Source organism: Aspergillus lucknowensis (genome assembly GCF_044049455.1).
Source record: "Aspergillus lucknowensis strain CBS 449.75 chromosome Unknown BJX67scaffold_1, whole genome shotgun sequence".
NCBI classification, from domain to species: Eukaryota; Fungi; Ascomycota; class Eurotiomycetes; order Eurotiales; family Aspergillaceae; genus Aspergillus; species Aspergillus lucknowensis.
Window position 1 is genome coordinate 1,302,399 of NW_027263545.1, and position 21,108 is coordinate 1,323,506.

At 51.8% G+C, this 21,108-nt stretch overlaps 10 protein-coding genes across 10 annotated transcripts; 4 read left to right on the plus strand and 6 right to left on the minus strand.

The window, feature by feature from the left end:
* Positions 1-100: 100 nt before the first annotated feature.
* Positions 101-2,187, minus strand: BJX67DRAFT_16361 (putative phosphatidylinositol-3,4,5-trisphosphate 3-phosphatase). Its single transcript, XM_071024984.1, has 3 exons — positions 2,081-2,187; positions 1,860-1,944; positions 101-1,764 (listed from the first exon to the last, which is right to left on the minus strand). The coding sequence occupies exons 1-3, from the start codon at positions 2,081-2,083 to the stop codon at positions 212-214; spliced, it is 1,641 nt and encodes a 546-aa protein (XP_070891682.1). The 5' UTR covers positions 2,084-2,187; the 3' UTR covers positions 101-211.
* Positions 2,183-3,638, minus strand: BJX67DRAFT_340169 (uncharacterized protein). Its single transcript, XM_071027754.1, has one exon. The coding sequence runs from the start codon at positions 2,981-2,983 to the stop codon at positions 2,522-2,524; it is 462 nt and encodes a 153-aa protein (XP_070891683.1). The 5' UTR covers positions 2,984-3,638; the 3' UTR covers positions 2,183-2,521.
* Positions 3,639-3,990: 352 nt separating this feature from the next.
* BJX67DRAFT_376500 (pentatricopeptide repeat protein) lies at positions 3,991-6,756 on the minus strand (the record flags this gene model as incomplete). The annotated part of the gene is made up of 5 exons (XM_071031889.1): positions 3,991-5,274; positions 5,334-5,743; positions 6,340-6,433; positions 6,487-6,678; positions 6,736-6,756. The coding sequence occupies 5 exons, from the start codon at positions 6,754-6,756 to the stop codon at positions 3,991-3,993; spliced, it is 2,001 nt and encodes a 666-aa protein (XP_070891684.1).
* A 262-nt stretch (positions 6,757-7,018) lies between these two features.
* BJX67DRAFT_340176 (uncharacterized protein) lies at positions 7,019-9,030 on the plus strand. Its single transcript, XM_071027755.1, has 3 exons — positions 7,019-7,274; positions 7,324-7,394; positions 7,448-9,030. The coding sequence occupies exons 1-3, from the start codon at positions 7,157-7,159 to the stop codon at positions 8,927-8,929; spliced, it is 1,671 nt and encodes a 556-aa protein (XP_070891685.1). The 5' UTR covers positions 7,019-7,156; the 3' UTR covers positions 8,930-9,030.
* Positions 9,019-10,894, minus strand: hat1 (histone acetyltransferase catalytic subunit HAT1). The gene is made up of 4 exons (XM_071027756.1): positions 10,811-10,894; positions 10,469-10,744; positions 10,132-10,393; positions 9,019-10,079 (listed from the first exon to the last, which is right to left on the minus strand). Exons 1-4 carry the CDS (start codon positions 10,827-10,829, stop codon positions 9,155-9,157), a joined length of 1,482 nt encoding a protein of 493 aa, XP_070891686.1. The 5' UTR covers positions 10,830-10,894; the 3' UTR covers positions 9,019-9,154.
* A 468-nt stretch (positions 10,895-11,362) lies between these two features.
* On the plus strand, positions 11,363-12,667 carry BJX67DRAFT_16590 (uncharacterized protein). Its single transcript, XM_071025001.1, has one exon. The coding sequence runs from the start codon at positions 11,456-11,458 to the stop codon at positions 12,437-12,439; it is 984 nt and encodes a 327-aa protein (XP_070891687.1). The 5' UTR covers positions 11,363-11,455; the 3' UTR covers positions 12,440-12,667.
* BJX67DRAFT_16593 (uncharacterized protein) lies at positions 12,668-13,616 on the minus strand. The gene is made up of 2 exons (XM_071025002.1): positions 12,833-13,616; positions 12,668-12,705 (listed from the first exon to the last, which is right to left on the minus strand). The coding sequence occupies exon 1, from the start codon at positions 13,477-13,479 to the stop codon at positions 13,024-13,026; it is 456 nt and encodes a 151-aa protein (XP_070891688.1). The 5' UTR covers positions 13,480-13,616; the 3' UTR covers positions 12,668-12,705; positions 12,833-13,023.
* Positions 13,617-14,019: 403 nt separating this feature from the next.
* Positions 14,020-15,661, plus strand: BJX67DRAFT_16601 (Mn(2+) transporter ATX2). The gene is made up of 3 exons (XM_071025005.1): positions 14,020-14,230; positions 14,303-15,244; positions 15,303-15,661. The coding sequence occupies exons 1-3, from the start codon at positions 14,181-14,183 to the stop codon at positions 15,481-15,483; spliced, it is 1,173 nt and encodes a 390-aa protein (XP_070891689.1). The 5' UTR covers positions 14,020-14,180; the 3' UTR covers positions 15,484-15,661.
* Positions 15,544-16,710, minus strand: BJX67DRAFT_386932 (uncharacterized protein). Its single transcript, XM_071034152.1, has one exon. It carries the CDS (start codon positions 16,496-16,498, stop codon positions 15,839-15,841), a length of 660 nt encoding a protein of 219 aa, XP_070891690.1. The 5' UTR covers positions 16,499-16,710; the 3' UTR covers positions 15,544-15,838.
* Positions 16,711-18,107: 1,397 nt separating this feature from the next.
* BJX67DRAFT_340186 (F-box/WD repeat-containing protein) lies at positions 18,108-20,996 on the plus strand. Its single transcript, XM_071027757.1, has 4 exons — positions 18,108-18,964; positions 19,033-19,655; positions 19,708-20,419; positions 20,478-20,996. The coding sequence occupies exons 1-4, from the start codon at positions 18,584-18,586 to the stop codon at positions 20,655-20,657; spliced, it is 1,896 nt and encodes a 631-aa protein (XP_070891691.1). The 5' UTR covers positions 18,108-18,583; the 3' UTR covers positions 20,658-20,996.
* Positions 20,997-21,108: the final 112 nt, after the last annotated feature.

The following is a 21,108-nucleotide window of genomic DNA, read 5'->3' on the forward strand; positions in this document are numbered from 1 at the left end:
TGGCTCTCGTATGTATTGACGTTTCCCATCAGTGCAATAAACCACACGAAGGGCTGCAGTAGAACGCCACCAAACGAAGGAGAGACGATGAAAAGCCCCCAACAAGGACATGAGGAGGAAGAGAAGGGAATGAGAGGAAGAGGACGGTCCTTGTAGAAACCCAGGATGGCAATGCCGCAAGGGGATATCTCCTTCAGACATCTACATGTATCTAACTAGATCTTTCATCCTTCTCATTATCTTTTCCCCAGCCTGCCGGGGTAACCCCCTCCCCGTCTACAACCCTAAGAGGGATATTTTCCCCATGTCTAACGCCCTCCTCCCCGCTCTCCTCCGCCTCTTCCCTTTCCCTCTCCATCTCCGACTCCTTTAGTCTCCAATCCATAACTCTTGTCTCCGGAATCTCTTCTCCAGGCTTTGGCTCCATAATCACGCCACCAGAAACGGGCCGCTTGGCCTCATCTACTGCTCCAGCTTCCTCGGTCTCAGGCTCCACATACCGCCAGAGAACCTTCAACCGATCCAGCGCTTTGATACCCTTCCTGATCGTCCCCTTGATCCCATCCATAGCCTCCCATTCGACCTCGAAGACCCCATAATCGTGCTGCTCGCCACCCTCGAAGTACGGGTTGAACCATACGTGCGCAATTGAAGTCACCATTGCCAGGCCGGTGTAGGGGGCTGCTTTGCTGCGACGTTCAAAGTCGATATTTATGTCAGAGGTTGGAAGGATGAGCGGCTTTTGAGGGCGGAGAACGGCCGTGCTGTGATTTCGGGGAGGTTCAGACGGCGTAGAAGTTGGCGGAGTTATCGTTTGGTTTTGTGTAGGATCCCCGGGGCTTGCGGGAGATGTTGATGTTGAAGGGAGGGTGCTGGGGGTTGAGAGACTAGTCCCCAGCGAAGAGTCTGATTTGGCAGAGAGGGTTTCCTGCGGACTGGGAAGGCCTGAGGTTGGTGTCGTTGTAGTGGAATCAGTATCGGGCTCGGTTCGGATTTTACCTCCTGTATTGCTGTTGTTCCCGCTGTTGCCACCGTCGTTGCTACTATAGTTGCTGCTGTTGACCCCCGACTTGTCACGGGGCATGTCGGCGCGTTCGTTCCTGTGGAAGAGATGGAACTGCTTTATCTTCTGGCCGTCATCAATAAAGCCCTCTACGGCGACTTTCACTCCATCTCTCAACCCCCAAACATGGATCTCGAGGACCTCAACCGGCCGTTCGACATATTTCTTCCCCATCTCGTTCGTCCACCGGTCCACGTACTGCACCCACCGCAGCTGGCTGGGTATGCTAACGCCAGAACCAAACCCAACCCTCATCCGCCGCTCCGTAAAGCGCTGCAGCGCATCCTCCATCTTCCACCCCTCCTGACTGATCAGGTAAGAGCACGCAATTGTACCACTCCGACCCTTTCCAGCCTTGCAGTGTACAACAGCAACTCTCCGTCCTTTCCCATCCTTCTTTTCATTATCCTCTCCAGGATTCACTTCCGCAGCTCGCGGCCCATCCAACCGCTGCAACCAATTCCGCATACTAGCCATAACCTTAGGAATCAGCGCAAACGGCGGCGGATGGTGATCTGGAAACGGAAAGTGGTGAATCCGCCCATAGACTTCGGAGTCTGGGTATCCTGTCCCCTCTGCGCGAAACTCCCAAATGCACCAGTTTTCGCCATGCTTGGTATCAAGGAAGTTCACGAGGTCCTTGAGTGGCGTTCTGTATGCAATCTTCGGGTAATTCGTTGACGGTCCAGAGGTTGCAATGACTAGTAGATTCCAGTCAGTACGACAGAGTACAAGTCGCTATGACAAATGTGGGAACGGCAACAGCGACAGCGATAGCGAAGAACATCTGACTCACCATTATCAGTCACGTAGCAGAGATCCAAGCCTGCTTCGGGATGTGGCAATCGAGGACCGGCGACAATCTGTCGGAGGATCGACGCCTGGGTTTCGATCAAGAAGCCAAGCGCAGCAGGTCAGTCTAGGCGCTGCCAGGTTGAAGTTGGATTGGATTCTGGAGAAGTTGGGGTGGGGTGCGGGCAGTTGCGATGGGTTGGAAAGGAGGCTGCACTTGCATACCATGTGTCACGAACGGCAATACTGCTGCCGGGGGGTTATTGTGAGGACCTGAATCGGAGGGGTTGAGGGGGATTGATAGGTACAATATTCTATCATAACCTGCTTGACTGTCGACCAAAGCGTTGCAGCCCGTCGAAGGAGACGCCAAGACTCCGACGTCATCGGGTGGATGTTGAGCTCGTTCATCCAACGCTGGAATACGGGCAGGAAGCCAGACAAGATGGGATACATGGCTGATACGGAGTCTTATATCTGTATTCGGTATTCTTATATATTACAGGCACATTGCAGGTGCTCGCTGCCACACCCGGAGCAAACCACATACACGAAGAACCATTGCACATCCCGATGTGTCAATGATCCCCAATTCCATCCTCGAAGAACCGCACAAGCAAGAGGTCCTTTCTCGAAGAGCACCAGGAAACCATCGAGAAAACTCAACTAGGCAACTCCATAAACCTCACCAACGCGAATCGTAAAATTCTCAGCCTCTGCGGTAACATTCTTCTCCCCGTACGCATAATACTGCTCCCACTCTCCCTTGCGCCAGCGATGCTGCGCCTTCACCGTCCAATTCGGATACTGCGCGGGAACCAATTGCGAGAGCACACCCTTGTCCTTGCACTCGACGTAGTCCTTCTCCACGCTCGTGCCGTTGCAGGTTGTATTGAAGCCCGGAGTGTTGGCGGAGGCGACGCCAGCAATGTTGAAGCTGTAGACGCAGCCGCCTGGGGAGCAGCCGGTTTCGAAGGACGAGACGTACCAGGTTAGGGCTGGGTTTGAGGGGTCTGTGGCGAGGCGCACGGCGGATTTGGGCATCGCGTTGGTGGGCGTTGATGAAGCGGGTGAAGAGGTGGTGAGGAGGGTGAGGAGGAGCATTGTGAAGGCGGTTGGGAGGAGCATTGTGGTGTTCTTTCTTTGTGAGTGGTGTGTCTTGTATTGTATTGAGAGCAGAGGAGGAGGGTGAAGGAGGGTGAAGACTGGGAAGTTGAGTAAGAGAAGCGGAAATACAAATATAAACAGGGCTCGTCAGGAGAAGCTGATGAGGCAATTGCCCTCCTGATCGACTATTTTGGTGGTGACGATGATAACCTGGGACAGTCGATAATTGGCAAGGCTGTTGACTTTCAATGGAGCCGATGGAGCAGCGACTGTCGATCTGCCTTGGCGGCGTTTGGGCCGTTGCTGATGATGGTTCGTTGGTTTCGACAACGCGTCAACGAGCGAGCGAAACGATGAAGAAATAACTTTATCAATAGGATTGATCGAAGCGAAAGGTTGCCGTCTGCTGTCTCACTCTCTGACGCTCTACTGCAGCCCTGTTTCCGAATGTTTGAGCCAACCCATGTCGCGTTCCACGCTTCTTGTTCGTGGAGCGTTCAACCCGACAGTGGAACCGCATGCCGCGGCTAACTCCTGAGTGAGGTCCATTGCACTTAAGCTTGTCTTGACCTGTGACAGCCATGGTGTCAAAGCTGAACTCCCGAGACCGAGCTTTTGTTCCGATCATTGGGAGCATCCAAGTTGCGAGATTGAGGAATTCTCGGTCCCAGAACCGACCAACGAGAAATTCGCAAACAAACCTAAAGAGCTGAGGAGTCGAATCATTTCGATCGGCATCCAGCGCGAGGCCATCATCTTGCGTTTGGGATGAGAAAGTAATATTGGAGTCACTTCGTCTGCCTTGCCCAGAAATAGAGACGGATATTGGAAAATAGTGTACAGAAGGTGCCTGGGGTTACTCGTCAAACCGAGTTCCGTCCTTCACAGCCACAAGTCCCTGTTCGGGGCTGGCCAACAGGGAGGTCCTTCGGGGCTCGAAGCTCGGCCCGGAGTCCATCCAATCCTCCTTTTCTTGAACCCATGTAATGGCCAACTCCCACTTGTGTCGTTTCGTGTTGCTGCTCGGCCTATTCAGCCCGCTCCTCGCTCCCCGGATTGCCGGGAGGTGATGCATCCCGTTTTGTTTTTTGCGTCTCAGTCGGCTCTCGATTGCCGCCATGTCCCTCGGTCGCTGGAGTCACAACTCCTTCTTTCATTGAACCAGGAGTCACTTGTGTGCGAATCTCCGGATGTGCCAGCAGCTTGGCAGCAAATTCATCGCCGGAATGCCGACAAAACTCTTGGATTTTGAACCGCGCTAGGTGATTAAGGTGGAATCCTTGTTCAAGCATGTCCTGAAGATACAGATATGCGGAGTTTGAATTGCCGCACTCAAGACACAGGACAATAAGATACCCATAAGTATCCGCGTCTGGCATGACGCCGAGCCCTGCCATCTCTTTCAAAAGAAACAGGGCATACTCCGCGTTTTGCACTATTCCGCACATGCGGATCAAAACATTGAATGTCGCGGTGTCCGAAGGTTGAGAGCATAGCGTATAGAGCTCTTTATAGAAAGCGATCCCATCGTCTACCTGGAACGGATCACTGCGCACGCCCTCCTCGCACAGCTCAAAGACAATCCTGGCACAAGCAAGAGGGATGTCCCGTCCTGCCGATTTCAATTCTTTCAGGATAGCCCAAAGCTCTCGCGGATGGATCTTCTCCTTGATGCATTTCCGGAGAATGAGGCGGGTTATGTGGGGCTCGAGCGCATGGCCCGCTCGTTCTACTTCGCATAACACGTCGATTGCGGCGGGCAGGTTGTTGGAAATTAGATGCATCTTCATCCAGATTTTATAGTTCCCCACTTCAAGGGCAATGCCGTTATTGGACAGGAAATGCAAGACTGAGTTCCCAAGCTTTGCATCTCCTGCTTTGGTGGCTGTCTTGAGAACCCGAATACAGACTTCACGGTCCGGATGAATTAAGCCTAACTCCACAGCTCTTTCCCATACAAAGCGAGTTGTGCTGTAATGGCGAGCAGCTGTCGCCATGTCGAGAACATGGGCCCAGAGCTTCGATGTCATTGTATGGCCCTGCTCCAAGCGAGCGCGCAAAATCTGGCATATTTGGTCAAACTCTTTGACTTCACAAAGATGATAAATGAGGAGGCTGCAGAGCCAAGCTTTGACTCTTATATCCTTCCTTTCCATGTGCGCAATATGATCAAGGGCTAACTCGAATTGGTGTTCTCTAATCAATCCGGCCACCACATAGTGCCAGCCGTCCGGACTGAGAGGAAGCCATCTGTCTCGCATTGCTCGGAGCAGGTCTTGCCGTAGCGTGTAATCTGGATGAACAGCGATAGGCTTGAGAAAAACATGTCAGTACGCAGCTGAAGAATGGGTCGATGCTGGCCGGCACGGACCTGCAATGCAGCATGAAATGTACCCGAATCGATCGGAATGTTATACTCCTGCATTTCCGAAAGCAGCTGACGGACCAGTATCGGTGAACCTCGCTCGGGATCCGAATTGCATTGTATCAGCCACTTGTAATGCCGTGTTTTGGGACGAGCTTTACGGTCTCGGATCAAGAGTCGCAGTATCTGCAACGCGGCATGCATGCGGGCGGAATATTCGGCGATACGATGAAGAGTCGCTTCTAGCTTTGGCCTTGACATCGAGAGAAGGTGCATTGGCACACCAGCAGTGCCTGATCGCTTTTTTTCCTTTACGCTTCCACTGGTTGACTTGGAGCCCAGCTGCTCATTACCGAGCGAAGTCCGAGCGTTCCCATCTTTGAGAGCCGGTCTCTCATTTTCTTTCCCGGTCTCATCTATCGCGTGAACGAAGTGGGAGTTAGAGCGCTTTTGGTGGCATTGTGACACGGCGTTGGGGGGAAGAGGGCCAGGGAATCGAGGGCGTTGCCTCACTGAGAGGGAAATGCTGTGGGGTTTGATGGTCTTCACAGGGAGTGTCGGACAGAGGCACCTCCATACCTCATCCAGGACGAGCTTCCTATGGGACATCATGGATTGTTACAGAAGCGAAATTTCACTCCGAAGCAGCTGCGAAAGAAAGGGCAATCACGTGATTACGCCGTCCTGTCGGCCCTTCAGGCTATGGGCAAAACGGACCAAGTTCCCTTCAAACGAAGGCAACAGGAGCAGATGTCGGCTTCATTTCACATGGGATGAAAACTGATCATGATAACGATAAAGTTACATGGCAAGCTCCCATCGAAAAAAACAACCAGATACGCCAAGCCATGCTCATGAACCCGCCAGCAAATCCTCCGTAGGTACTTCCGGGGTATCTATCATCCTCTCCGCTCGTTCATCACAGCACCGAATTGTCATCTCTAGTTTCCGCCCCGACCGCGACCGCGCCCACGACCACGGCCTCCACGACCTCCCCTGTCACCTCTCCCACCTTCACGGGGCCCACGGTTGCGATTTTGGGGCTGGTTCTGCTGCTGTTCCTTGACCATCTCGATAATCTCTTCGGGGATCCGTAGGTATTTGATCTGGGGGGTATGTTAGCTCCGCAGATACGCAATTGCGCAGGCGGACCACGTACATTATTACCGCGAATGTAGACTTCCGGTAGTCGGAAGAAGCGGTCGCCCTCGGGGCTCGTCTGAACTACCTCCTTGAGTATTAAATTCATCCAGTTGTCGCAATTGGCAAGGTGTCCGTTCAGGGTTTCTCCGTTCTTAAGCTCGACAAGCATAGGGTGGCCTTGCGCGGCCGTAAGGAGACCGAGAGGTAACTATTATCACGCTTGTCAGTTAACGTTCTCGAAGGTTGAAACAGGTGACTTGATCACTTTGGCCGGGTTTCTTACCATTCTGGCTGTTTCTGACCGTTATGCGTTGCAAAGAAAGAATGGCAGAGGGTATAGAGATCCAACGTCTAGTTGCCGAGCCGGCGATACTGAAAATAAAGATGCTGGAGTACGCGGTAAATATCAATGGGAGAGATCAAAGGAAACTCTCTCGCCGGCAGCAAGTGAGGGCGAGATCCACAATTGAAGTTGTCGGAAAAACAGGTGCCCCGAACTCCGACTATTGTACTCAGCCCCAGAGAGTCGGATTCAACTGTCATCATCAGCAACGTCATTTGGGATTTCCTGAGGAATCGTTCCTTAAAAAGATCCGGTGTCATATTCTCCTCTTCGGACAAGGAGCGAGTTATTAGGGCAACACGTGGTCGGATCGCATATATGTAGCTCTACCACCCCACCCAGCATGCGCTCCTCGGCGAAGATAGCACTGAACCTCCTCCTCGCTGTGCCTTTCAACTGTCTCTTGACTGGCGCGTTCCAAGCTAATGGAGTGCGAACCCCAATTGCCAGTGTCCCTGAGAGTCAGTCCTTCTTCGAGTATTCGTCGCTCATAACCCTAACTTTGTCTAGCAAATAAGTATACCATCGTGAGATTCGAATCTCGATGCTCGGAATGTGAAGGCACAGCACATTCGAGCTTGGTAAGACCCTGTTTTTCCATAGCGTGTGCTGTTTGCTGAGAGGATTATGGCAGCCTCTCGAATTAAGAATCCGTAAGGCCCGTGCCGTCTGTGATGGTACAGGCATCTATCTCAATGGAGACGATCTCGTGGATGACTTGGATGGAGACTGTGGGCGTGGATCCGGCTCAATAACCGCATTATCTGGAGACTTTGAGTCTGCCATATCTGCGAGCTGGGAAAGCGTTTGCGCTCTAATCCCCTGCGATCGCCTAGAGGGGTGCACGTCCGAGTCCCTGACAGTTCAAGTTAGACAAGTCGGGGAGGTAGATCTTGGAACGGACATCAACTTCAGTGTCGTTATATTTGAAGATCGGAAAGTCGAAATTGTCAGTCATTGCAACCACCCATGGAACATTCGTGAGTCCTCCCGCACGGACGACGGGGAAGAGTTGGTGGACTGCCCCGAACCAGATACCACGAACCAGCCCGACGAGAGCCTGAAAGCCGTATGGAACAGATTGCAAGATTTACAGTTCGAAGCTCACGAGCTACGCGAACTAATCTACCAGGAGGAGTGCAGACTTCGGGAGATGCTCCGGCGAGGCTGCCCAAACAGCGCCACAAACCGGGGCGACTGTACAACCCTAGCCTGCAGACTCAGGCATTCATTCTCCCTCATTCTCGATTTCATCCGCCAGATGCGATACCGCTTTGGGCCACTACCATATTCATCCCCTGGGTCACTATGCGCTCAAAACCCACATGTAGAGTCCTACTCACCCCAGTACAGACACTCTTTCAACACGACGAGCCTCCACCACCACCTAAACCCGACTTCCAGCCATTTCCCCATTGACCTACTCACGCTCATCGCAGCCGGCATCCTCCTCGCCACCATCGCCATATTAACCTTCCTCATCTGCCGCAATAGCGTCTTCTGCCTACGCCGCCGCGCCGACAGGGCAGCAAGGCGCGAGGAACGACAAGCTCGCCGCGCTTACAAATCTGCTGCGAGACGTCTACGATGGAAACGGCGGTGGGAAACTTGGGGCTTTTCTTCAGGACCGGCGCCCTCAACAAACTATACACACCTACACGACTTGTCCTCCAGAGCTGCAGACAACATGTATGGGGATGTGCTCCACCTGCATCCCGGGAACCGCTCAGAAGGACCCCACACTGCCTCAGAAACTGGGGCCGTAAGGGACATCATGGACTCCGAAATTTGGAATTTCCGCCAAGCGCTCGAGTATGTGAGTGGCCTAGTCCAGATCCCGAACCGTGATAGAGGACTTGACCTGGAGAGCGGCCAACTCCATCCCCATGCCGGAGACGCAGATGCAGGCGCAGATGTAGATTATGATAAACGAAGACACAGTAGTAAAAGTGGAGGAAGGAGTAGAGCTGCATCATCGACAGCGGGCCTGTCGACGGTCATGTCGCTCCGGACGACAACGATGAGTGTAGACTCGGATATAGAGACAGATACGCCTTCCTTTGTGACGCTGGATACGTTGCACACGGAAACGCCACCGCCTAGTTACCATCCATGAGGTTAATTGCAGTACCAGCGTTGTCTGTGGATATGGTACCGGTTTTGGGTAGATATACGTATAATGAACGAGTAGACTCGGAAACAAAATGAGGATACGACAAGATTTTGATTTAGATTCTCTGCCCTCGATAATAGTACATTGCGTAACCGCTCGACCGCCACGGGCCCTGGATCGGATAAGGGGGGGCGTAACGGTTCCAAGCACAACTGATGCAATCAACGGTTAAGCCTTTGGCCGCTTTGAAGCCACAGTCTCATCCCCGTCCTCCTCGTCATCGTCGTCTACGACGAATTTCCGCTTTGTGCGCTGATCTTTACTGGCGGACGCTTCGTCTTCTTCCCGTAGAGCCTTTAGACGCTCCTCACGTTCATTGAAGAAACCAAGTAGCTGCTCATAACCCTCCTCTACATTAATGACAGTTTCTTCAAGGGCACTGTGGCGCTCGGTCATCTTCAGCTGGATCAGCATATCCCTGGAGCGCTTGTAGAGTCGCTGCTTTGTGAGCATGCGCCACCAGTAGTAGCGACGGTCGTCTGGGTCGTCAGCTCTGTGTTTCTTGATGAGGAGTCGCGACATATTTGCTCCTCCCTTTCGGCGATGCTTGACAGGAATCTGGCCGAGGAGAAACATTTCCTGTATGTGGGCAAATTGAGTCGGGGCGATCTTGTAGGTTGTGCGGATTTCGGTGAGGAGCTTTGTGGGGAGAAGAGCGGAAGTAGGGACGCGCCTGGTTTTCTTGGACGGATCGCTCCAGGGATCAGGGTTGATATTTAGATTGTGTTTAAGAAATTCGGGGCGGAGGATGTGATAATCGGCGGTGTCTCGAAGCACGTCAAATGATTCATTCGGATCTTCGACAGTTAGCTCGACTACCGTCGGGTCGTTGAAACAAGCGGTGTGAATAGTATTGTAGAGGTTGATGCCATGTCCCGTGCCCTGGTGAGGAGGGATGATCAAAAACTGGGCGATTCGCAGCCGCGATGGGAGCTCCCCCGGACGGACAAGATCAGGTAGAGGGAAGGGACCATCTTTGGGGGTACGCTTCTCAGAATGATCACTCTGGTAGAACCACCACCGATAGGTGGTCGCATATCCAACGATTGAGTACTGTGAGGCCGTTGAAGTCGGAGGCTCGACCTTTTCGTATCTGCTTTCCATCAGCCCATGATCTCCGATAACATGTGGAAATGGCGCCGTACACAAAATAAACCATCCACCGTTCCAGGGTCCATTCAGGATCGTCGGTCGTGAGAGGCATTCCGGCTTCGATGTACATCGAGACCATAATCTGGAATCGGTTCAGCAACAGCTGGACTTGGGGATCCGCGAGAGACGCCGCCCAAATCTCATAATTCCTCCCGCGAATAGCATAGCTATGCACCAACTTTCCTGGTGGCACGAAGTTCTTTACGTCTTCCTTTTGGACAGCACTCTCGAATTCAGGCAGCGTTACAAAGGCCTCTAAATTTACCCGTGTGTGTTAGACCGCTCAAAACATGCCATGGTTGCGAATACCAACTCAGGATAAAACCGCACCTTCAGGGAGAAAGCGTCTCAATGTCTTGTTTATGTCGACGGGCGCGGCATCGTCGACGGCGTTGAATTTCTCGTCGTAGGAGGTGTGGACATGTGGACGAAGATCATGAGCGGCGAAACGTAGCCGGATAATCAACCCCTTGTAGCCAAAGATGCGCTCTTCATCTCCGAAGATTGGGTATGTGAATTGCGGGTGGAAGCTGGAAAGTGTTTTCGGTTTCTGCTGATCAGGCTGAACGATGGTGATTTGGACGGCGTCGTTGGCGTCGCAGGACCCTGAGCAAAGAGATAACTGTGTCAGTTCTAAACGCGATCAGGGAGGAGGAAGAATGGAATATTCACATTCGTTTTCAACTGGCATGATGGAGTCTGTCCGCTGGGATGATCAGGGAGTTGGCGGAGAGAGAAGACAAAGACAGATCTTTCATGAGCTCTTGCTTCATCTCGCTCCTGCGCGTCGCGTTGCGCGGAGCAGTTATAACCATTTTGGGACTAGCGCCATATGGAGGTATGGCTTGGCCTGTGACTTGGGATCGCGCAGGAAAGTCCAGGAGCTCCAGATGGACCAGGACGAGATTGCAAGCCCGCAGTAGTCAATATAGATCTGAGTTTAGTGGGTAGGAGGAAATGTTACCTCAAGGTCGACGAAAGTTCGCCTTCCCATCAACAGGCCTGGAGCAGAACCTTATACCATGCAAATTCTCGAAAATATCGCCGGGAATGATCAGCTTCAATTGCCCGATACAAAACCCTTCTGACTGGATATAATTCATTAGGGAGCTTTGCGGTATGAAGTGCGGTATAAACTTCGGTTTGAAGTGCTGCCTCGGTTTCGGCCAGATCGGTTTGGTCTGGGGAAAAGTCCGATCTGCGGGGGTCTCTTCTCTCTGGCTTCAGACTGCAAGCCGTAATTTACAATCATCTGCATGGAAAGAAGTGAAGCCGAAACTGTCTCCAAGAATAAACACCAATACACGGTTTTTCACAATGTCACCAAGCAGCCCCCAACGGATTACACTGATTGGATTGGGAACCATCGGCATGAGCATGGCTGCTCTCCATCTCACCCGGGACAACACCATAGTCCACGTATTTGACACAAGGCCGGACTTCGAACAATACCTCTTGAAGACTCTCCCAAATTTCCTAGCCGATCCCAACCCGGAGCTGGGATCCGATTCCTCGTCATCCAAAGTGGCTTCACTGATCTCATCTGGCCGTCTTCGCATCCACTCTGAACTCGAGACCGCATGTGCGTCTGCCACGATCGTCCAGGAACAAGGCCCGGAGAATCTGGCCTTTAAGCAGTCCATATGGAAGAAGGTCGAGTCCGCTGCGCCTGCCTCCGCGCATTTTTGGACGAGTACGTCCGGGATAGCAGCGTCAGCGCAACAGCAGGACATGAAGGATAAAACTCGTCTACTCGTGGTGCATCCATTCAATCCACCGCATATCATGCCATTGCTCGAAATTGTACCAGCCCCCGAAACATCTCCGGAGCGAGTCGAGTTCGCTCGCGAGTACTTCTCCCTTCCCGGATCTAGGCACCGACCCGTGGTTATCCGGAAGGAGATTCCGGGATTTGTGGGGAATAGACTCGCGTTTGCGTTACTACGTGAAGCTTGCTTCCTGGTACAAGAAGACGTGGTCACAGCAAAGGATCTGGATACTATCCTAATGGCCAGTCTGGGACCGAGATGGGCCGGGAATGGTGTCTTTGAGAGTTATCAACAAGGAGGGGGTGAAGGTGGTATTAAGGCATTCTTGGAGAAACTTCAAAGTACCATGCAAGAGGTATGGAATGGTCTCGGGAACGTCAATGTGCAGGGAGAGCATGGTACAGAATGGAAAGAGAAAGTGATCAAGCAGACGAACGAGGCATATGGGACTTTGACACCAGAGCAAACCCGGGAAAAGGAGGAAAGACTGCGCGACTTTATTAGAGCGCAGACCCGGACATATGGACAATAAATGGAGCCCATTCTCAGCTTATGTTGAATATATTTCAAGCTCGACTCCTATGCTACCATATGCTCAAGCAGCAACAGAACGTCTGAATAGATTGAACATTGACTCAGCCAGGAAGGTCGAGACTGTCTTTCCATCAGGTATGGGATCCATAGGTCGGCCTCCCTGAATATCTCAAGGTGAATTCGCTCGCGGCTTACAGTGGAGATCTGACTGGCTGTAGAAAGTTCGCGTGTATATGAGGCGCTGGAGGTAGCGAAAGGTTTCATCTATTGGCACGCTGGGAGTCAGCATCCGACGAGTTGCCGATATGCAGATAAGGCTTGTTCAGCGAGAAGTGAAACTGCACGGTATTTTAGCTACACTCGAGAAAGAAGATCGCCCGAGGGGGTTAACCTTAAATTTGAGAGCACGGAAGGGTTTCAATATCTTGATCCTGAAACGCAAACTTTGGCCGTCAAAACCGATCACCGCGGCCGATGTAAAGAGCTGATCGGCGGGGCTTCGTTGATGACTTGACATGAACATGGCCGCTAAGAAGCAACGAAGTACGGGGCTGTGCTCGGCGTCCTCCAGACCTTGCGCCTCTATCCCCAGTAGGCGTTCTTGCGGCCAATCAGGGAGATCGTCGGGCTTCCTATTGCAAGTTGGACAATAGCGAGAATATCCTGGGCAATGATGACAAGTTGCAAGAAACGAGGGCCAAGCTTTCGCTCCTCTGCCAAGCCGAAAGCTTCACTGCTCGCCTCGCATAGCAAGTTTTCACTCATCAAAGATATCTCGTCAACCCGCCGACGCCGCGTTATTCCGTCATGCCCAGTCGGCAGCTGTATCATGTAGACTGAGCTATCAAAGGCTTGTCGGGTGTGTAGTGGTGAAATTCCACTTCTCACCTGGGCACAGGGTCTACGGCTCAGCTGGGCAAAGGCAGTATATGGGCCTTTCACTGCCTGTCGCTGCTGGATGGCGATCTTCCTGAAACCTTTCGGCGGACAGAGTTCGTGGGCTATATCTAAGGCCTTAGTGTCCAGGCTCCAACCCATGGCACGACCAAAGCATTCCTACATAGTCCTCAATTCCGCAAGCAATATTTCATGGTCGGAAAAGGTGTGCAGGCGTTTGTAAGAAGTATTACTAAGAGCTTGCAGCGCCTTCCTACACCCAGAATTGATTATCCCATATCATTTCTTTAATTACTCTTAAAAGGTACCTAAAACTTTCCAATAATTATATAGTTGCTATCTAGTTTGTTGCCTAAGTCATCAGGCATCAACGGCAACCACGCCATCGGTCAGATCGTCGGAATGCCGCGTACGACTATTAATAACGCAAGGTAACGCTGGCCCAAGATGCAACCAGGCGCTGGCAACGTTATCGGAGAAATTCTTGATCGTCAATCCTTCTGCAGCAAACCAATTCATCTGAAACCCACTACCAAGGAGCCCAGCTTTCTCCACTTGCGCCGTGAATTGCGAGGGACGGTTCCTTGAAGACGCCCTCCTCTCGCTGCGGGTTTTCTTCCGGCGCCACGTTTCCAGCTCCGCCCGTGAAGCTGCGTTCCCCCGATAAACTTGACAGGGCTCTCCCAACACAATTCCCTCGTTGTGATATTTAACTATCTACCGGAGCTTGGGCTTGGATAGTTTCCGGTCCACAGATCATACTGCTGGTGAAGCCCCGCGTAATTGACACCATGGCCCAAGTCATTTAGAGCGGGAACGAAGCTCTGCGTTACCGACCGACCATGGAGGGACTTCTCACGCTGCTCGCATTGAGCACTGTGATGGCAATTACGTGAGTTATTGACATCTTGGGACACTTTAATGCGCTGTATCTTAGCTAACAGCTATCCTTGGGGGCTTATAGATCCTTCGTCGTGGGTTCGTTGCCATTGGCATTCAAACTTTCTCCCTCACGATTGCGGCTGGTATCCTCCCTGGGCATGGGAGTTTTGGTTGGTACATCTCTGATTGTGATTATACCTGAGGGAGTTGAGACTCTGTACGATGCCGTCACGTACGAACGAAAAAGCCTCAACAGCCGCTCTCTGGCTCTTCCAACTTTGCGTGAACGATCAACTATTCCCACCATCGCAACGACCTTCCCGGATTTGAGCACAGACACCGAACTATCGGCCGGGCCACGCGACTTGTCCTCGGCTGAGACCACTACAATCTACGTTGCAAGGGATTCGATCTCGGAGCAGGAGGCGAAGGACACTTCGGATGACAAATCAAAGCATGAGCAGAGCGAAGAAAGTTCTCCGCATGCCTGGATTGGCATTGCGCTCATCGGTGGCTTTATCCTGATGTACTTGATTGATAAGATTCCCGAGTTCGCGTCCCCCGCCAAGCAACAAAAGCCTCCTTACCATATCTCACTTGACAACCTGGGCTCTGGGCTTCGCGGGGACTCATCGCCCGCACTGGATGGCGGGCTTCTGGATGCTGCTAACAGCCCCCGAAGCGGCCATAGTTTCGCGACAACTACCGGCCTGGTGATCCACGCAGCAGCTGATGGGATTGCTCTTGGAGCATCGACGTCCGACACCGGGCTAAGTTTCATCATATTTCTAGCAATCATGGTTCACAAGGCTCCGGCTTCTTTCGGCCTGACATCAATTCTGCTAAGGCAGGGCCTATCTACTCGTGCTGCCAGAACTCATCTTTTTATTTTCAGCCTGGCTGCCCCTGTGGGCGCCCTAATGACTTTCTTTTTCGTCCACCTGCTCGGATCCGGGTCCACCGATGAAACGAGCGCGCATTGGCGCACAGGTCTCCTTTTGCTCTTTTCCGCTGGCACATTCTTGTAAGCTTCGTCGACAGCCTCTTATTCAGATATTACAGGGACTGACACGATGTTGAAGGTACGTGGCTATGCACACCATGCAGGAGAATTCCGCCAATTCGTCGTCTCATGATCTCCCGGTAAACGGATACGACTCGCGAGAGTTATCACTAAAATCAAACAAATCGATGAGAGACCTTGTTGCGTCAGTTATTGGCATGATATTACCGCTTTTTCTCCAGATCGGACATGCCCACTGAATTTGCGCTTTCTACTTGGTATGATTCAATTTTCACCGCTATTATTCAAGCATCATAGATTGGATACGCTTGGGACCGTTGTGATTGTGTCTGTCTAATGAATAGAGAATTTCCGAGTTTGTCAGTAGTGCCAGTGGGATTACGTCCGGGGGTCGTGCAGTTGTACGTAACGGGACTTTATATATCTCGCACTGTTGGGGCAAGAAAATTCTTGATGTAACATTGGATACTATCCGCGTGGCTGGACCTCTCAACAATCGATCGAGTTCTTATTGTAAGTTGGCTGGAGAAGGCACGCTATCATGAAGAACGGCTTTGGCCATTTGGTCAACAAATGGCAGGCCATCACATTCGCCTAACAGCTATCCTTCCGCACAATCACGTTCCAATTGGCTTTATGGAACGCTTGTCCGCTCGTCGTGTCGGCCTCGCCAAAATTTCTCTTCATGCATCCATTATTAACAACCATGGCACCATCCGCAATGACATGGAAGCTGTCCAGCCACTTCGTATAAGGCTCGTCGTTGCACCACCAAATAGCAACATCGTAGGCACAACTAACCCGCCCGCAATTGGCAGGACCAGGTCCGTTTTTCGGCGTGCCCTTCACGGTATGTAGGTAAAGAGTCCTCCTCAAAGCGTCATGCCAGGTAACCTCCTCCCACCGGCCACCACAGTCGAGTGCTGCAAGGTTGAAGTCATTTGAAGCACGCTTGGCGAACTCCGAGGGGGATTCGGATTCCAGGGAGCGCTTTGCTATTTCCAATGCTGGCTCGAGTACCTCGGCGTCCCAATTTGGGTTTACCTTGCGGGCTTCGTCGTGCGCTTGTTCGATTGTGCCGCGCGCGATGATGGTCTCATTGCTGTTGGGGTAGACTTCGAGTTCCCATTCTGGCTCGGTGATGCTGTAGCCTTCGAGAGGGTAGTCTGTGATGATGGAATGGTCTTCGATGGGGGAGCCGAAGGCTAGGGTGGAGAGAAGGGGGAAGAGGGCAAGAACAGTGGTGAACTTCATGGCGCCGAGTTGCGTTGCTTCACGATAGAACTTGGGTATTTGTCGGTGTCAAAGTTACTTCTCAATGTCAATAGATAGATAGTGGAAGGATTCGAGTCGTTCCATGGTCGACGTACCCTTTATTTATGCCTTCTCTATCCGCCGATACCCCGACATTTCCTCAAGTCATTAACACTACCGCGCAGCACATTCAAAGAGACATGAAACTATCCAAGTCCGCTTTCTACACTCGTCTGAAGACCGCCCTTTACCATAGCCTGCACATGGCCAAAACTAGGGTTATTGAGGCCCTATTGAGCCTCTATTGAGGCTTATTGAGTAATTCTCTCCCTCTATCAATTATCCATGTATTAAGCCCTGCATGGAAGCACGGCCGTCACTACCCTGGGGTATTCGACAAAGACTTGATTACACCAAAGCTTGACTCGGACAAAGACCTTACTAATGATTTTAGTGCTTATAAAGAGAGTCGTAGATGCAAAGATGATCGGACGATGACCGGAATAGGTAAACTAGAAAGCTCTTCAAAGTTGGTACACGACGATCTGGGAAGTTGTGCCCTGACTGGATGATTCTGTTATACAGGGCTTAGTATCCATGACTTCGGGCTGGCCTCGGAATCGATATGGTGCGTTACTCGCTCTTTGCTGATCTTCGGAGAGCAATTAGAGGTCTACATGTGAGAAAATTGATAGGCGTCCCTTCTCGGGAGTCAAGCCGGGCCTGTTGCTAGCGATCACTGCCGGAAGCTGGAGCATATATGAAGCACCCTTCGAGTATATGCTCCTTTCTCCCGGCAGGAATCTGAGAAGATATTTGGTTGCTGCACGCTCATTACTGATGCTACCACTGTTATATGAATTGAACTTTCGCTCGAGGCTCTTGGGTGGTGTATTGCGTTGAGTATACCGAGGGGCTTGGTGCCAATGCTTCCTCGGCCGCCCCGGCATCTTACGGAGGTATCCATCTTCACTATAGGTTCTACCTTTGGGGATTTGCCGGTATACATTTATACAAGGAGATCCTGATTTCTTTTGAAACTTTCTAATAGCGGAATTAGGATCCGTGGCCCTTGATAAGTTAATTGCTGCACGCGGAATGCCAAGACAGTCTCAACCACGGTATAAACAGAGGGATACTTGGTGGAGCTCCTGGTCCTATTGAGAAGCAACACACCGATGTACAAGAGTATAAGTCCGGACTTATCCATGAGTGTTTCGGAGTCCTCGAAGTGGTCAGACTGGTTGGTCTATGAATTCATTTGGTAAGTTTGAGTCTCGTACTCTGAGGATCGACGTGTGGAGATTGGTGTCCCACCGTCGGTTGAGAGGCTGATACCTGTCTTTCTCTAGGCAACCGGGTTGAATGCCCGGGTGACAGTTTGGAGAAGTTATGGAGGTACGAGGGATGAAGACTCTTTCGTTGAAGTTGGCATGGAGATTTCACAGTTGGAGCAGCATCCATCCATCCATGGATGAGGTGAATGGATCCCGCACCGAGACGGCGGATCGGCAGCAGCGGCGAATCAGCACCGTGGAGAGGCACGAGGTCTCCACCTCAGCCCAAACGTTCGACAACCGCACCTGACTTGGAAGTTGCAGCGCTTGATCGAGACTTTCGAAAGCAGGCCTGCGCTTCTTCCTGCGTCGACAGTTCCTCATGGGCTTCACCTGCGACTCCCCAGAGTTCCTTCTTCCTTCCTGCCTCGGCGCTTTTGCTTCTTCTCTTCCCTCTTCCCGTTCTGTTCTCTGACTTTCTGTTTTCTCTCGTTCCTCCTTTTCCTCCTCTTTTGCCTATCGTCGGTCTTTCCTCCCCCCTATTCCACCTCCGGCTGTCCCTCCCCAGCTGAGTTACTCCCACACGTGCGGTCCTCTCGCCACCAGCCGAGCTGTTGGTCCTCTCTCTTCTTTGACTGGCGCGCTCGTTCGCTCTCTAGTCTTGTATCCTTTCATTATTAGCCTTTCGTTTTCCAAATCTATGAACCGTGCCGATTCTCCAAGGAGCCGGCTATTGCAGCATTCACCGTGAAGCTTGCGGATCTTCTCCGCCGGATGACACTACTCTCGATCCGTCGCGCGGCATTCTATGGGCATTAGTCGGCCATCGGATTCTCCGGTGATAGGCGGAATGGGCTCACATTCGAAGTCTATACCCTCCTCCAATAAACCTGCCACCCCTCATCCCTCATGCCTTCTCCCATCGGCGCCTGCGTCTCCGCCCACCCCGGCTCCGAGTCCTACTCCCCACCAACGTCCAGCGGCCTGGCGATGGCCCGAAGAGGAGGATGAACTACTATTAAACGCGAGGATCCGATTTGGGTCTTTGTCTGGCTCAAAGAAGCAGCAATTTTTGGAAGCTATCCTCAGCCAATGCAACAGTCAACAGCTCAGCTTCGTTTCGAGCTATGTCACACCCCGTCTGAGAAGAGACCCTTTCTCTGAATTCCCGACTGAAATATCGTTGAGGGTAAGTTAATGAGTATCTACAAAGGTTCTGGGACGGCGAGCACTGACTTGGTGTTCTAATTCATGAAGGTTCTCTCCTTTGTTGACGACCCAAAAACCTTAGCGAGAGCGTCGCAAGTTTCAAGGCGGTGGCATGAGCTTTTGAATGATGATATTACATGGAAAAATCTTTGCGAAAAACATGCGTACACCCAGCAACGGCGAGCGGAGGAGGATCAGGATTTCATCGAACCCATTCACAACAATCGTACGCATTCCCTTAGCGGGTTGCAAAGGAGATACAGTGCTACGGCCCGGTCTCGTGATGGCTTTGCGGACTTTCCTCGATCCTTGTCTGGGGATTGGATGAGTCCATCGGCTCTCCAACCGAGGAAGCGAAAAAGCCGCTTTCTCTCTTATAAGTATCATTTCAAACAAAAATACATGATTGAGTCTGCCTGGAGTAAAGGCGGCAGGTGCACCCAGCGACACATCTCGCCCGACCAGGGCGTTGTGACGAGCTTACATTTGACTCCCAAGTACATTGTGGCTTCGCTGGATAACGCCAAAATCCATGTGTACGATACGAACGGAGAGAATCAGAAGACACTGCAGGGACATGGGATGGGGGTATGGGCCATGGTTCCCTGGGATGACATGCTCGTTAGCGGTGGCTGTGATCGGGAAGTGAGGGTATGGAACATGGCTACTGGGTGAGTGAACTCCACCCCCGATTTTGACTCAAAACTAACACGGCTTTCATAGGGAATGCTTGTACCTGTTACGCGGCCACACGTCAACCGTGCGCTGCCTGAAAATGTCGAATAAAGACACCGCTATCTCCGGCTCCAGGGATACTACGCTCCGGGTTTGGGATCTGAGAACCGGCACTTGTCGTTCGGTTTTAGTCGGCCACCAGGCCAGTGTCAGATGTCTCGCCGTCCATGGGGATACTGTTGTCTCGGGAAGCTATGATACCACGGCACGTATCTGGAATATCTCGGAAGGTCGGTTTGTGCGAGCGCTCTCAGGGCATTTCAGCCAGATTTACGCGATAGCCTTTGACGGCAACCGGATTGCTACTGGCAGTCTTGATACGAGCGTCCGAATCTGGGATCCGAGCACTGGGCAGTGCCATGCTATTCTCCAGGGACATACGTCCTTGGTGGGGCAACTGCAGATGAGTGGTGACACTCTGGTCACGGGTGGTTCAGATGGATCTGTTCGTGTCTGGTCTTTGAAACGAATGGCTCCTATCCACCGCCTGGCGGCTCATGACAATAGTGTAACCAGCCTCCAATTTGATAATAGCCGGATTGTCAGTGGTGGCAGTGATGGTCGCGTCAAAGTTTGGAGCCTTCAGACTGGACAACTCCTTCGAGAGCTTTCAACCCCTTCGGAGACAGTTTGGAGAGTTACGTTCGAGGAGGAAAAGGCAGTCATAATGGCTAGCAGGAATGGTCGGACTGTTATGGAGGTGAGTGTGCTGTCCTTGCCGGGCATTGATTTGTCTATCTCTAACTCTCGCATCTCAGGTCTGGAGCTTCTCACCACCTCCGGAGGAATCTGAACATGATGGTGCGGCGTTTGACACCTCGTCGAGCATTTCTGAACCGGCCCCAGCAACAGACAACGGCACGCCACGCCGACTCTTGTCCCCGGATGTTACACAAATGACTGGTGTTGACCAACCCATGGTGGATGCTCCTCTATAAACGTTGGACGTTTTGATATCACGACCATATAGCTCCTTCCTGCTTTGCGACTTGAGCGTTGTTACCTCGGTTTCCTGCTTCTACGGATCAGGGCATTCGGCCCCATCTCCACTGGTTAGCATTTGCATTCTGGGTGTTCTGGTCTCTATTGCGATCTTTTTTGTTCCATGAACACTGCGCGGAGTTACAATATAGGGATTGGCGGTCACACTGGCTTGATACCAGCTGGAATATGACGAGAGAATGATTGTTATTATTTGAGTCTAGGCTAAGACAGGGCGGCGCCTCAGGAGGCGGCTATTTGATAACGAAAAGTTTATAATTACATCAATTCTGAAAGCTGCCTCTCTTCTTCAGACCAGTATTCCAAAAGCACCTCGTCGCGTCATCAGCCCTTGTGCTTGACCCAGTTTGTCAGCTGACTCGAGATCCTGCCTACTTTGGTAAAACT

What these genes read in the sequence shown, in the direction of transcription:
- BJX67DRAFT_16361 (XM_071024984.1), bottom strand. An exon ending in CTGCTACGTGACTGATAATG is followed by an intron (nt 1,765 to 1,859) that starts GTGAGTCAGATG and finishes GGAATCTACTAG; the next exon opens with TCATTGCAACCTCTGGACCG.
- BJX67DRAFT_340169 (XM_071027754.1), bottom strand. Translation starts at nt 2,983, where the DNA reads ATGCTCCTCCCAACCGCCTTCACAATGCTCCTCCTCACCCTCCTCACC.
- BJX67DRAFT_340176 (XM_071027755.1), top strand. Translation starts at nt 7,157, where the DNA reads ATGCGCTCCTCGGCGAAGATAGCACTGAACCTCCTCCTCGCTGTGCCT. An exon ending in AATTGCCAGTGTCCCTGAGA is followed by an intron (nt 7,275 to 7,323) that starts GTCAGTCCTTCT and finishes AACTTTGTCTAG; the next exon opens with CAAATAAGTATACCATCGTG. An exon ending in GCACAGCACATTCGAGCTTG is followed by an intron (nt 7,395 to 7,447) that starts GTAAGACCCTGT and finishes GGATTATGGCAG; the next exon opens with CCTCTCGAATTAAGAATCCG.
- hat1 (XM_071027756.1), bottom strand. An exon ending in GAGACGCTTTCTCCCTGAAG is followed by an intron (nt 10,394 to 10,468) that starts GTGCGGTTTTAT and finishes GGGTAAATTTAG; the next exon opens with AGGCCTTTGTAACGCTGCCT. An exon ending in CGGTGGATGGTTTATTTTGT is followed by an intron (nt 10,080 to 10,131) that starts GTACGGCGCCAT and finishes GATGGAAAGCAG; the next exon opens with ATACGAAAAGGTCGAGCCTC.
- BJX67DRAFT_16590 (XM_071025001.1), top strand. Translation starts at nt 11,456, where the DNA reads ATGTCACCAAGCAGCCCCCAACGGATTACACTGATTGGATTGGGAACC.
- BJX67DRAFT_16593 (XM_071025002.1), bottom strand. Translation starts at nt 13,479, where the DNA reads ATGGGTTGGAGCCTGGACACTAAGGCCTTAGATATAGCCCACGAACTC.
- BJX67DRAFT_16601 (XM_071025005.1), top strand. Translation starts at nt 14,181, where the DNA reads ATGGAGGGACTTCTCACGCTGCTCGCATTGAGCACTGTGATGGCAATT. An exon ending in AGCACTGTGATGGCAATTAC is followed by an intron (nt 14,231 to 14,302) that starts GTGAGTTATTGA and finishes GGGGGCTTATAG; the next exon opens with ATCCTTCGTCGTGGGTTCGT. An exon ending in TTTTCCGCTGGCACATTCTT is followed by an intron (nt 15,245 to 15,302) that starts GTAAGCTTCGTC and finishes ACGATGTTGAAG; the next exon opens with GTACGTGGCTATGCACACCA.
- BJX67DRAFT_386932 (XM_071034152.1), bottom strand. Translation starts at nt 16,498, where the DNA reads ATGAAGTTCACCACTGTTCTTGCCCTCTTCCCCCTTCTCTCCACCCTA.
- BJX67DRAFT_340186 (XM_071027757.1), top strand. Translation starts at nt 18,584, where the DNA reads ATGGGCATTAGTCGGCCATCGGATTCTCCGGTGATAGGCGGAATGGGC. An exon ending in GTATGGAACATGGCTACTGG is followed by an intron (nt 19,656 to 19,707) that starts GTGAGTGAACTC and finishes CGGCTTTCATAG; the next exon opens with GGAATGCTTGTACCTGTTAC. An exon ending in ATGGTCGGACTGTTATGGAG is followed by an intron (nt 20,420 to 20,477) that starts GTGAGTGTGCTG and finishes CTCGCATCTCAG; the next exon opens with GTCTGGAGCTTCTCACCACC.